This window comes from Pithys albifrons, chromosome 5 (assembly GCF_047495875.1).
Source record: "Pithys albifrons albifrons isolate INPA30051 chromosome 5, PitAlb_v1, whole genome shotgun sequence".
In the NCBI taxonomy this organism is placed as follows: domain Eukaryota; kingdom Metazoa; phylum Chordata; class Aves; order Passeriformes; family Thamnophilidae; genus Pithys; species Pithys albifrons.
Window position 1 is genome coordinate 58,586,888 of NC_092462.1, and position 14,390 is coordinate 58,601,277.

A 14,390-nucleotide genomic window follows, 5' to 3' on the forward strand; every position below is an offset into this window, starting at 1 on the left:
GGGAAAAATGTCAATATTCTGGAGTCACTGAAGCTGTATAAAAAATTGGTTCCTTTGGTCAAAGAGTTGTAGAAACATGAAAGTCATACTGAATGTGTTGTGCATGCCCTTGTGGATTGTTGGCTTTCCAGATTAATGCTATTTGTACTTATTAGATGATATCCAGACCACTGGATCATCATTGCTGTTCTCTATTCTTTGCAACCACAGAAGCAGATAGATAGATACCTTTCCTTGTGAGTTCAAAATGAACACATTATTTGTCTTTAAAGCTGCCAAAACAATTATTTAAGAGGATATCTTTCAACTCTTTTTTTTTCTTTCTCCAAGGGTGCAGTATTCTCACCTTCTGTATTTATGTTGAGCTTTCCTTCTCTGTCTCTTGTATTCTGCAGACACTGTAGAAGATGAAATGGAAATGGCCACAGTACGACATAGACCTGAAGCTCTTGAACTGCTGGAAGCACAGAGTAAATTCACAAAGAAGGAACTTCAGATCTTATATAGAGGTTTCAAGAATGTAAGCACTTCCTTTTTTGAATTTACCACCTGTTTACAGGATAGTCCACTGCAATCTCAGCTGTATAAGGGTGATTGGTAGTGCAGTTCATGGGATTCAGTAGCTAAATACTGCATGCCTGGTCAGGTGAGGAAACAATCCCTCTGCAACAACAGAGCTATTAATGTCCAAAAGATGTACACAAAATATAAAAGCATCCAGAAGAAAATAATTATAACTAAATATAGTAAGACTTTGTTGAAAGACATTGAAAGTTGTGTTGAGGTGGTTTGTCCAAAGATGCAATAATGGGAGAGTCTTGAAGAATTGGTCAGCAAGAGGAAAGATTTTGAATTTTGCATTCACAGTAGCAGTCACAGGATGTAATTGACTTCACTTGCACTAGAGTTTTTCATTTCATGAACAGCAGTAGATGACTTCTTCAGTTTTGCTAGTTCTACAAATCTATAAACTTTTTAGATCCCGTTACTGGGGGTAATTAGTTGTGATTTTTTTTACTCATATGTGTGATCTATTGGTAGGTCCAATGCTTTTAGGTGACAGGCATCCCAACTGAGACCCCAGCACAGGGGTGTAGTCTGACTCCTTTCCAGTGTGTACTGGTTGCCCAGTGGTGCTGGGCTTGGTGTTGGCATGGGAGGCATGCATGGTTAGTACAGCAGAGAAATAAGACTCAAAAAGATTTTAGTAAGTAGTATTAAACTCTGTTTACTTTAGAAAATTACTTTTTTCTCTATTTTATTCTACTATCTTTCATATGATTAACAATTACATAGGATATTGCATGCAGCTAACATTGGATAGAAAAAACTTGATATTAAAAAAAAAGTTCCTTGCAAATCATCTGTATTTAATTTTAATCTACCTACTCAGCTGTGAGTTTTGCAAAGGTGCAGGTGTTAAGTCTGATGATGAGCTGAAGGTAAAGACAAATTTAATTGCATTTTTCACTTTTTAGTTTAGTTTTTCTTTCACCCTTCTTGTGTGAAAGGGTTGTCTTCTGGCCCTTGGCATCTCCTACTTAAATGAAATTGTGTAACAACCTATAATAATGATAAAAATACAGTGAAGCTCAACTATGGAATCAGAGAGGATATTTTCAGTAGTTTGTATAAGAAGTGTAAATCTTGCAGAATTCTTAGATGTAAGGAAAGGAAGCCATGCAAAGGGATGTTTTAAACATATATTCTTAGTGAAAACTTACAGTGCATGTAAGAAAGAGGCACTTAATGTGTTATGTCTATATATTATCCTTAGTTCCAGAAGGTATATCATGTTGGCCTGTTAGTGATTAACAGTGATTGCTCTTAAAAGCTTTTCATTTCCTCAGGGTACCTGAGAACATTCCCCTGTTAATGATAGTATTCGCTAGACATTGCAAATCATGATCTAATGTCCCTAATTATCTAAGGCAAAAAGATACAAAGTATAGCAGATAAAATAAGTCTTCTCTCTGTTTCTCTAGGAATAATTATTTTTAGAGTCTCAGAAAGGAAGGACCTTGATAATTCTCTGTATAAAATAGATTACAGGGAGGTATTTTAATTGATAGCCATTTTAGCATTTTTTGGAAAAAAAAAAAAAGGAATTCCAGCTCTTCTATGGTTTTGTCTTCCAAGAGCTAAGTTCTACTTACATCAAAGGTCAGTGGTATAACATGGTAATACATCTTTATTCATGCATTTCTTTTTCTTATCAGGACATGATAATTCAAGACATGCATGTTAACATATTTTTGACTATTTAGAGTTAATGGGTATGAACTTCATGTGTTTTGTGTGTGATATCATTGCAAAATTGTCAATGACTTTCTAAAATGCTGTAAAGCATGCCCAGGGCTAGTGACTGTTATAAATCAGTTTACAGTAGTATTCTTTAGCCTAAGCATTAGACTTCAGAAATTAAGGATTTCACACTTCTGGTTGAATTGGAGTTTGTTTTGTGTCTCACATTTATCAGCTTGTACTGCAAAATTTGTTGCTAGATCAGAGTTCTCTTACCACTTCAGAGAACTGGTAGGACAAGTCTACCTCAGCTCTGTGAGCAGCTTACCTATGCTTATTAGTTCACCTTTCCTGTCACGTGTCTACCTTTTATCAAATACAGTTTGGGTGACTTCAGTGGGTACTGATCCCCAATGGTATTGCAGTGCTTCCCATGGTCTGGGCTCAGACCATCTCCCCCTTACACTGTTCAGTCACCCACTTTTGCCTGCCACAGCCCACCTCCCTTCTCGCTCCCCTTCTCTCTGATCCAGCTTGGTGCTATCCTGCCAGTATCTCCACCCTTGTGTGCTTCATGGGTCTGCTTCACATCCCAGTACATGCTGGGGGCCACCCAGCTGGAGAGCAACTAAGTTTTGTTGGGCGTGAGCCATCAAATGTGTGCGTGTAGAAGGGCAGCAAATGTTACCATGTTCTGCTTTAGGCAAAGCACTGCCAGCAGTGGGAGCACTAGGAGGCCACACCAGCCCTCCACTCAGCACTGGTGAGGCCACATCTGAGGAGCTGTGGCCTGTTCTTGGCTCCCCAGTTAAAGAAAGATATGGGCATACTGGAAAGAGTCCAGCAAAGGTTCACAAATGTGTCTAAGGGACTGGAGTGCCTCTCCTCTGATGAAAAGCTGAGAGAGCTGGTCCAGATCAGTCTAAAGAATAGAAGGCTCAGCAGGGACCTTACCACCATATATAAATATCTGATGGGAGGGTCCAAAGAAGATGGAGTCAGGCTCTTTTCAGTGGTGCCCAGTGCCAGGACCAGAGAGAATGGGCACAGTCTGAAACACAGGTGGCTCCTTAACATCAGGAAACATTGTTTCACTGTGTGGTTCACTGAGTACCTGCACTCTTTTCCCATTGGGGTTGTGTCATCTTTCTGCTTGAAGATACCAAAAGTTGTCTGGACATCATCTTGTGCAACTTGCTGCAACTGGACCTGCATGAACAGGAGTGTGGAACCACATATCTCTAGAGGTCTCTTCAAGCCCCAGCCAGTTCTGTGAGTCTGTGAAATTCTGTTTAATCATTTCACTTAGAAGTAAACTCCACCGAAAAGATTTCATGAAACACACAGGCACACATCTCTAATGTGATACCATCAAAAATTGTGCAGATCCCACCTCTGCACTTTTATGCTTTTCACTTGATGTTTGCCTGTCTTATTAGCTCTTCAATAATTTAACTATATAAAGATAAATTAAAGCATTAATTGAAGTTACTGTAGTTCTGCTGATGTAATGATGCTGTTGGACCACAATTACAGCATCCTATAGCACAGTATTTCTAACTGACAAGTTTTTGTCTCCATAATCTCACTCCAACCTGCCTATTTCCTTGAATCCTGTGGAGTTCAGGATGGCTGTTCTGAGATAGGGATGAACAGAACTTTTCACATTTTACCTCTAGTTGTTATTTATGACTTCAAATTGCTTGAGTATACTTCTAACTGACTTCAGATCAGAAAGCAGCAAATACTCTTGTATTTCTGTAGTGTTGGTGATTACAAAATTTGATTTATTATGTGGTTTTTACTTAAACTAAAATAAAAAGGTAAATCTTTAAAGATGCTTTCATCAATTTGATTTTCCAGTGTAGGCAGCTTACAAGCAAAATCTAGGCAGAAGGAGCACCGGGTCTCAGAAAACATCTCTGTGTATATGTAAATACCTAAAAGCTTTAGAAAGTCTCAGATTACACTGTAGGATAGCTGATGCTCCAAGGAAGCATGAAGTAGAGTATAACAAAGGTAAGCGAAATGCCTATCGGGACAACGGCTGTTTTGGTAGAATTCAAGGTCAGCATTTAAAATAAAAGGGGGGATACACTAAAGAAAACCTGAAGAGATGGGATAAGCACTTTCAGATGACTCAGAAACTATTATAAAGAAAATCATCAAGGGAGAACTTATGTCTCATTAGGTAATTTAGCCATTTTAAAGTTTCTAAACTATCCTTGAAGGATGAGCTTAACAGAAGTCCTAAGCCCTCCTCATGCTCAAAAGGTTGTCCCCAGCACTCTAGTTTTACAGTGTTCCTGTGCTCTTGTTGATGAATTGTTGCTCAGCTGCCATCACAGTGGGACCTCTCTCCATTTTGTATTTGGCTTCCTATCATCCCATTTCTTGTAAATTGAAATTGTGATTGCAGCAGTCATTAACCTTTCAAACCAATGGCTCTCTGGCAGGCCTAGTACAAGTGGTACTTCACAATAAATTGTAGAGACTATCAAGCATGCACTCAGCATGTGCTCTTTCTTTCTCTTTTGTCCATTGATAGATCTTTCACAGTTTTAAAAATGCTGAGCTATGGCACATTTCCATTTTAAAATACTTAGATAATGTTTTTACTGCACAAAAGATACTCCCGTGCTAAACTTAAATGTTAATAGTCTTTTAATTTTGGTTGATTATTCTCATAAAAAATTTTGTAGAACTCTGTGTTGGGAAACTGCTAGAGTTTCCCAGAAAACTCAAAGGATTTTCATGAACACTTATTTTACCCATCTGTATATCAGAGAAAATATAAATTGAAGTCATGCATGTATAAAAGTGTCCCTGAACACATATTGTTATTTTAAATAGGCAACTCCATGCTTGTGACATTTATTGGGAGAACAACATTTCTAAGATAACTTTCTTCCCTATTGTAAATGAGGCAAACAATGATGGTAAGAAAATAACTTTAGCAATATTACAGCTCAAAGATCTGTTCCCCCATTACACTACCCATCCATGTGCATAACTCAAAATATGCTAATCTATTCAAAGATTTTCCATTCAATTATGATTTGATGGAAACATTGTATTGCTGTATGTTGCATTTGTAAGTCTCACAGAAAGTTTAATGATAGCTAGTTTTAGAGGTGATGAAGCTCATTTATTGATTGTCTAAAGCATTTGAGTTTTGTGTGATAAAATACAATTCTCATTGTCCTTTAATGGAAAATTCTTTGCCTTCTGCTTATTCTTCTGTTAGTCTCTTACAGAAAAAAAAAAAAAAGTGAGGGGAAAGTGCTTGTTCTATCTAATTCACTAAATTTCCAATCTAATGAGTAGGAAATAAAAACATATGGCTAATGTCATGTGGGTTTATCCATCTAAAGGTCTATTTATATAACCAGCTGTAAGAATATTCTTATGATATTTTTGATAAGCTGGACTGAATGACCTCCAGTGGTCTCTTCCACTTAACAGTTCCATCAGCTTGTGATCTGAACTGCCCACATTCAGATTAGATAAGTAAATTAATATACACAGTTTGAAACTAATTACTGTTTCTGTACTGTGCACAACAACCCAGTCCGCTCAAAACCTCCATAGACTTACAGTGTGAATTTTCACATTCTTAACTGCAAAAAGTCTTCATAAATAAGTAAAATCTGTATAAATACCAACAAAATTCAGGTTGATGAGTGATATGGCCATGTATCTAGGTAGTGTTGCCACTCTGACATTACAGAAATTTGGGACACAGAATCTTACATCATTATTAACATTAGCTGACAAGGCAGTCAGATTCAAAGTTTTGATGCTTATTTTCAAACACCAGTTCTAGAAATCATATGATAGGTGCTCATGTTAAAAGCTCTCTGAAATTATCTGTGCTAGACCCAGTGGGATGATGTAGAAAACTGAAGTTTGACACCAGCCCTCATCCCAGTCAGTTTATGCCAAGGTAACGCCTATGAACTGCAATTAAAGAAGCCTTTGAGATGGCAAGGATGCTACTTAGGCTAGCTAACATCAAACACCAGGTACAAATATTTATCTGAATTTATATCCCCCTACAAAATGTGTGGGTCAAAATATTAGCCACCTTCATAAGCTAGAGTGATCTGCTGAGAACAGGTGCCTGAAAGATCAAGATAACTCTATCCACATTTGGTGTAACAGCCTGGTAGTTAGAACATTTTCCCATATGATAAGCAAAACAAAAATTACAAATTTTTAAAAACTAGTTTGGATATAGAAGAGCAAAACTAAGTTGGTGCACTGAATAAAAATAATTTTCACAGTATAAATAATTTATCTACTCCTGCAATTTTTTGTTTAGTGATGAAAATGAAGGTTGGGTATATACAGTTTATGTACTCACTAACTTCTGCAAAACCTGAAATATCTCAGTGTAATTTTGAGGGTACCGAAGTTAATGATTTCAGAATGGTTTGTTTAACTTTTCTTATTTATTTTTATGCATGATATTCTAGAAACACTGAATATATTTGTTTGTTCATTGCAATTGCAAATTACTTTGTAAGAAAGAAAGTGTGAGAAATACATTTCAGTGTCCTACACATGGATGGCTTTTACCTTTATGGCTGTTCTACTTGCGCAGCCTCTGATCTATGGCTAATAGAGTTCTGTCTTTGAAATGTAGTTGCTAAGATAATCAATGTCCTGATTAGAAATTATTTAGTATAAACTGAAAACTTGTACTGGCAAGGGACATAGGCATTTGACAATAAAAGATATTAAAAATCGGGTTTGCAAAGAGTTTGAATACCTCTGTGATGATCCAAAACAGAGATTTTGAAACTACTCCATTTTCCTTCCTTCCTTACTTAACTTTTTCCACCTGTTTTAAAGCATGACAAGGGGCAATGACAATATAATCCTCTTAGTTTATATCTCTGGAACATTGTATATTATGAAACAGAAGCTTTGGAAGCTTTTATGCTATGAGAAATAACACTTTAGCTTGAATCAGCTTTCTCTGAACTGTCAGTGTCCCCTACCTCACAGAGTCAATAGGGTGTCTTCAGTTTATTGTGATCCCACTGAATCCTCCACTGAATCTGTATCTTTTTATTGCGATGAATAAATGCAGATTCAAGAATTATACAGACCAGAAAAGAGAAGAAAACCCCAAAACTGAACATGAGTGACAATGGCACAAGTGCAAGAGTATTTTGCCCCCCACTTCAGTTCTCCAAAGCTTATTCTTGCAGGGAAAGTATCTTAGAGCTTACATCTGCTTTTTGTTGACCCCTGTGGAGTCCTGGGACAGCACAGATGATTTTTCATTTGACCAGCAGTAAGTGCAGGTTTTTTCCCTCAAGATCTGATGACAATCTGTAGAAGTCCTAGGGTTACACAACATTCAGTTTTAGCAAGAGCAGGGTCTTTCCAGATACAAAATTTCTGTTCAAATGGAAGAGAGACTGGGAGAAAAATATAGATCGGTTAGAGGTTCCCACCTTTTTCTCTTGGCTAATGTGAATTAGCATTAAAAACATTTGACCTACATCCCTCTGTGACTGAATATCAAACAGGAGATGGGTTGCTCTGTTGGGCAACAGTGCCTGAGACATTCCCACTGTGCTGAAAGCTGTGGCAGATGTGCTGATCCTCCAGCACAAACAGTGTCTGAACAGCAGTGTTGTGGACATAAAGAGGATGTACAGAGAAGCACCAACAACTTGTCTTTTCAGACAGACACAATGATGACACCTGAACAGGTTGTGGCTCATGAACATAAACATAGTAAGTTTAGAGCATAGAAATGCCAATAAAATGGAAATAAAAATTCTAAATCTTACTAGAAAATCAGATAATAATAATTCAAACTGAAAATTAACATCTCCCCATGTTAGAAAACTCCAATGACTTGCTTAATAAACCAAACAACAGACAACAGCATAATAAAGCTCTAGAAAGTAAGTCTAGAAGCTGTTCTGTAAATCACCTTTTCTCTCTAGAGAGGGTTTCAGAAGATATGTATAATGCACATAGCTCAAATCTCCCTTTTTTAAAGGTGAATTCTTGTTTACCAGTTATGATTCAGATCAATTGTTTTCTCTACTTTAGATGACTGAAGAAAAACTTTAAAATAACCAGCCCTTGCCAAGACAGAATTTTGTTATTATTTCACAAAGGCTCTGGCATTCATTTACTGGGGATTTAGAGGGAACTTTTCCATATTTCAAACAGAGCTACGTGAAAAACGTTTAACAAACTGAACAATAAATAATTCTTACATTCATTATATATTTCCTTCAGGAGTTAGTGAAGAAACTTGAAACTTTTCAAAAATAAGAGTAAAAATATTTTGGAACTAGTTTGTCATACTGAGAGTATAGTTATTATTCATCACAAATCCACTTAATATATTCAGTGGAGATATTTGTTTCAATTAGTCTTACAGTTGCTGGCAGAGATTGAAATCTTGTTTCTGAAAGTTAATAATGAACTCAGTCCCTACACTTTTATTCATCTCCTGACTTTCATGGAGATACTTCATGTTGTGTTCATTGGAGGGGGAAAATGTCATCTAGCATACCAAGGACTGTCTTCATAAAAGTAACTGATTGCTCATGAATTATCTCTGAAAAAAAAGTAGATGCCAAGTCTCTAAATAAGCAGCATATAAAAAGGAGGTAATTTTAAGAATCCAGTATTAATAGTAGTGCAGAGCATCAAATACCTCTAAATTTCTTATTTGTGCAAAACCCCAAAAAAGTCAATATTAGATTTTGGTGGAAGTGTATCATTCTGTCTGCTTGTCCTGTTTGAAACTGGCAGTACCCTGAGCTGTGCTCTGCTCTGTGCTCCGTGGGGCTAACACGGGCCAGCAGCCATGCCAGGCGGACACCTGATGCACAGTACAGACCTTCTGCTCTACCAGCCAGATGCTCAGCATAACTCACCTGCTGGTAAAGCTGTTTTCTACCACATGAGCTTTTATGTACATCAGTAAGGAATATAAATGTTTATGTACTGGAATACAAGCAGTCAAAATCGTCTTTGGCTACACCTCATTGCAGTTACTTTTTCACAGTGTCTGGACTAAGCATTACAGAGCCTGGTACTTGAGTTATGTGCAATTTTTGGATTTTGGTTTCTGTGGAATCACTAGCATTAGAGAAGTAAAATTTGGTGCAATGCAGCACTGATGATGCAATTTTAAAATTTAGTGAGTAAACACCACTTAGTCTCCTTTCTCCTACCTGTCCCCTTTTCTGCATGAGGTGAGATGAACACTAACCATGACTGCTATAAACACTATACTTTGTAACACAACATGAAACCATTAAGACAATTTATCAGCTAAGAAAACAGTTTTAAAAAATCCCTCTACTTCATTTTCCTGCTACCAGTTTTCTTACTTTTAAAGAATTTTTATATAAAATATTATAATTCTGTATTAGATCTTGTACTAAGTTCTCTCTCTGTTACACTGCAATTCAGAAACACCAAGCAGACACACATATTTTTAGATATTTTAAGACTGCTAAATGAGAAGAGAGGGAATAAATATATCTTCAGGTGAAACTTATCAACAGTGCACTTCAACCATTTCAGTACCATGGACTTTATAGATAAAATCTTATTTGTGTTGGACTCAGGGATCTGTCATGGACCATGGAATTTCCAAATGATTTTGTATCTTTATGGGTTTGTTTTACTTTAAATTCCAGCTCAATGTGAACAAAATCAGCAACATGTAGATTTTGCTAGAAATATGTGAAACAGTCAAAAGTCTTTTATTTATTTGAACCGAATTAATTTATGTTTACAAGTGGCTTTAGATCTACATCTGTACTAAAAGTAAACACTGGTAAATCTTCAATTAAAACAGCAAATCACAAGTGACAAAGCCTTAAGGTCAAATCTTTCAGTGTCATGTTTACTACAAGACTTTGGTCAACCTCCATTTACTTTTGAATAAAAGTATCTGACAGAGACCACATTCTTTAGATCAGCTGGATATCTGCACAGTTGCACTTCACTCCAATTATGTGAATGATTTTTGTAGTGTAAAGGAATTTATTCAACCCAATGAATTTTGTTGTGAAACATTCTCAAAGGTTTTTAGATATGGTGAGTGTAACAGAAGAAATAAGAGCCAATAACTCAGAAGACAGCATGATTCAGTAAACCCAGCATGAAACTAGAAGTATAAAGATTCTAGTCTTTTGGCTCTCTGGCTGGCTTATTAACTGCCACAGGCTTTTAAAAGCCTTTAACTATCACACTAAAAAGCCACCTGGGTTGCACAAGAGCATTATACCAGTGCCTCGCAGCCTGCCTGGGCTCCACATTGACAACTGTCTAATTTAATGGCTCTGGTCTGACAGCCAAAACCTTTCAGATGTCCCTGGCTATCTGGGAGATTGCTTCTCAGCCCTTGATCAAAGCCTCCTCAAACATGCCTTAGGAACAAAGTGGGGAGCACCAGCAGGGGGGCTGGTGCCTGTGGGAAACTGAAATTTCCCAGGAGTTGACGTAGCAAAGTTCATCCTTACAGGAGAGAAAAATGAACACTGAATTCCTCAGCATTAAGAGTCAAATGTGTGTTATGTGGGCAGCGTATTTGCGAGAGATGCTTTACGTCTCCACAACCAAGCTCCATATCCATCAAGTAGAAACCCATGCCTGAAAAAATACTGATTTAGAAAGCAGTTTACATGGTATTTCTAACAATTATTTTCTTGCTCCATTTATGCATCTCTGACACTGTGAGCAGCTTCACTGTGGCCTCACAAAAAAGAAGTGCCAAGAACAATTTTTACAAACAAACCCTCAGTGGCTCAAAATAGCAGTATTTGTATCTGCCGTGCTATCTACCAGCAATTACAGGTATCAGAATAATAGACACATGATTATGGTTATGCTTGTGATTTAAAATGTCAGCACTGAGCACAGGCTACCAAATCAATAGGTAGGAAATCCAGGTTCAATACCTAACTGCTATATTGTCCTGCTAAACAATACAGTTCATCTCACTTTCTTCTTTTACCTCTTTCCTAAGGTTTTAGGGCATAAGCTATTTCTCCATGTCCTAAATAATGAATCCCTACTATAAGTCTCAGTTCAATGAGTAATTCATTACTATTAACAATTTTTTTTGAAACAGGCAATGTTTACTGGTTTTCTGCAGAGAAAGATGAGAAAGAATACTGAAACAAAACAACATAGAACTTGACTAAGAAGCAGAAGTAAAATTAGATTCAACAACAAAGACTAATGCAAAAATTTTTAACTACTTCCATAGATTCACCAATTCTGGATACTTGTAACATATATCTCATGATTTTATATTGTTATTTTTGTAGTCTAGACATGCTGTCTCTCTTAAAGTCTTTGCAAATGCAAAACTTCGTTTTAAAGGATCATGGCCAAATGTCATGAAGATTTTTTTGACCTTCTTCCTTCATGTGTTTTTCACTATAAGGAACTGGCTTCCATATGGCTTCTCAGGCTCAAAATACAAACATGGCAATTACAGGGTTCTTTTTTTTCACCTGATTTCATCATGTTAGCTTTCTGTGATGAAAAGAGCTGCACATCCCTTCAGTCTGTCAGATAACTGCAATTTAGTAGTAATTGGCTCTAGAATCTTCCAGTCCATTCCCAAAGTAAGATATTCCCATGAGGCAGTAGCAAAATATATTCTAATTATTAATTTTTTTATCAGTAAATAAGCAAGTACCTGTCCCCATTGTCCTTTACTGAAAAATATGTTACTTTCTCTTTCTTATTAATAATTTTTTCTTTTCATGAGAAAGTATGCATCCCAGTCAAGGTATTTTTGCCATTCAACTAGGAGCATGCATCTGCAGACATTTCACTTGTTCAACAAAGGACCAGAAACTGAAGGTTTCAGGTTTTGCTCTGAAAATGAGATGCCTCTTTCCATTTGGTCTTTACCTTCTGCATTTAGAATTACAGCAAGCAGCACCTTTGGGGAAATCTCAGGGCACTCTAAAAAGTTTTATTCTTCATTGCCCAATGAAGACCTAATGAGGATCCTAAGATTGAACCTGATCCCTCTGTTACTATGACTGTCTCAACACTAAACAGTCCATATTGCTCTCAGTGTGTGTCCAGGAAAAAGCCTGTCTTCCCACAGACCACATCTCTTTCTCATGCACAGCAGCTTCATACATATCATTGCCTCAGTTGATTCTGATTTTCCCCACTGTACTTCATGAATCAGGTCCTATTTATGCTAATGTCAGGCTCAGTTTTATAAATATTTATGTAGGTAAGCACATTTGTTCTAATACTTGCACTGCTGGGGCCCTTCCCCAGAGAGAAAGTGTTATTAGTAGTGGAAAAAGCAAAAACCTTTGTTAAAGGGTAAATGTATTTCTATATAAAATACAAATAATGAGCACCATGTTTGATTTTCAGTTTTTAAAGAGATTCCCGTTGAATTTTATGTACTTTGCCATTTCTGAAAGCTGTCAGGAGGCTGAAATTCTTGGTCTTTTCATCCTGTTTAGCACTGACCAAATATTGATCTATCTGCCTTTACCATTGCACATCTTTGAAAGAAACAAAGGACAACCACTCTCAAAAGTACAGAATTAACATGAGTTAGAACACACCTTCAGCCTATCTTTCATGCAGACATGTCCTGGGAATGCAAAATTCAGTGTTCTTACTTTATGATTAAAATGAAAATTTGATTTGATGTCAGTACTTAGTATCAACATAAGACTGTCAAATTAAAAAAATTACATCAGCATTTAAGACAGAATATAGAATATTTTTTCACTTCTGACATGTTGGAGTTGCTTCATAAATAACTTGTGCTAAATTCAGACTTTCTCATTTTCAGATATGGTGATAAAATGAGCACAAATTCACTAACCTTTAGCAGAAGGTTATAGCATGGTTTCCTCCTCAGTGAATCTTTCCCTCTTTAAATATACAAGGAGCTTCTAGGGTAAAAAGAAAACACCAGCTCCCTCATGTAAGAAAAACAAAATAAATACCTCCATTACTTTAAAGTGGGGAATTGACCTGCATTCAAATATTACTGTCAGGGACTGGTGATGTTCTCCATTGTGCTCAAGTGAATCATAGGAGTGGGTCTAAGGGAGCGTGTTCAAGGTACCAGCACTTGCTAATATGCAGCTATTCCTCCTCCTCTCACCTAGGATTTCAGTTGATTTGAAGGGACTTGATCAAAAGCACTCACATGGGAATGTGTGAAAGGCAAGTCACAGAAGCAGTGCTCACCTAAATACAGCTTTTCTCAAGAGAGTGAGCACCTTGTCTTTGCCAAAGTGTTTACAGCAAGCTGCACCACTCCCTATCTGAAGCATGGGTTCTGCTACATTTAGTTTAATTATAATTCCTGCCTGTTTCCAGGTCAGGATTGTAAAATGCCCTTCTGCAGTGACAAGTAAGGGTAGAAGCAGTAAAAACCATTCACATGCCAGGGGCTCACAGATGCCAGGGCCTCATCCATAAAATTTGGTGGGTAAAGCTTTTGGGCGAGCTTTTAAGTTCAAATCTTTAGTCATGTTGTTTACTGTTGTTTTACTGCCAATGCTAATAATAAGAAACTAAAAGTTACACTAGTTGGTGGGATTTCTATACAAAGAATGGTGCTGATTAAAAGCATTGCTGGCACCTTGCCCGCTGCATTGTCAAAGCAGCAAAAGTGATTGTTGTTTATTGTGTGAAGCCACACATGCTGGATGTGAGCCAGTTCCTTAATTTCTGCTTGTTTTCCTCTGAAACTGCCATAGCAAGCAGGGGGTGGGAAGAGGCTTTTGTTCATTAGAGAATCTTCCAGTGGGAGGCTCAAGATCTGGTACATCTTTGCTATGCCAGTGGGAAACTTTAGCGTAACTCTTCTACAGGTGGCTAAGTAGAAGCAAGAAGTTTTGTGTTTTACCTGATCAGAAGGCTTTAAAGGAAGGTTTACATGCATTTCATCAATGGATGTCAATGGAGACTGCCAAATCCACCGACTGCCACAGCATTCCTAGAAATGTAGACAGTTGCCATTGAGCTATAAAATTAGTTTCCAGATTTTGTGACAGATGGAAAAGCAATAACCTGAGGTATTCCTTAGCTGAAGTAATTCCGCTGTATCTTAGGTCAGAGAGCAAAGATCAAAAGGAAAGTTGTTCCTT

At 37.2% G+C, this 14,390-nt stretch overlaps 1 protein-coding gene across 8 annotated transcripts in view; it reads left to right on the plus strand.

Annotated features, from left to right (window-relative positions):
- Positions 1–14,390, plus strand: part of KCNIP4 (potassium voltage-gated channel interacting protein 4) — a 403,843-nt gene that overhangs the window by 355,847 nt on the left and 33,606 nt on the right. For all 8 annotated transcript variants that reach the window (XM_071556707.1, XM_071556705.1, XM_071556704.1 and 5 more), the window contains exon 2: positions 396–520. In XM_071556707.1, coding sequence (XP_071412808.1) covers positions 396–520 — 125 coding nt within the window. The remainder of the gene's footprint in view (positions 1–395; positions 521–14,390) is intronic.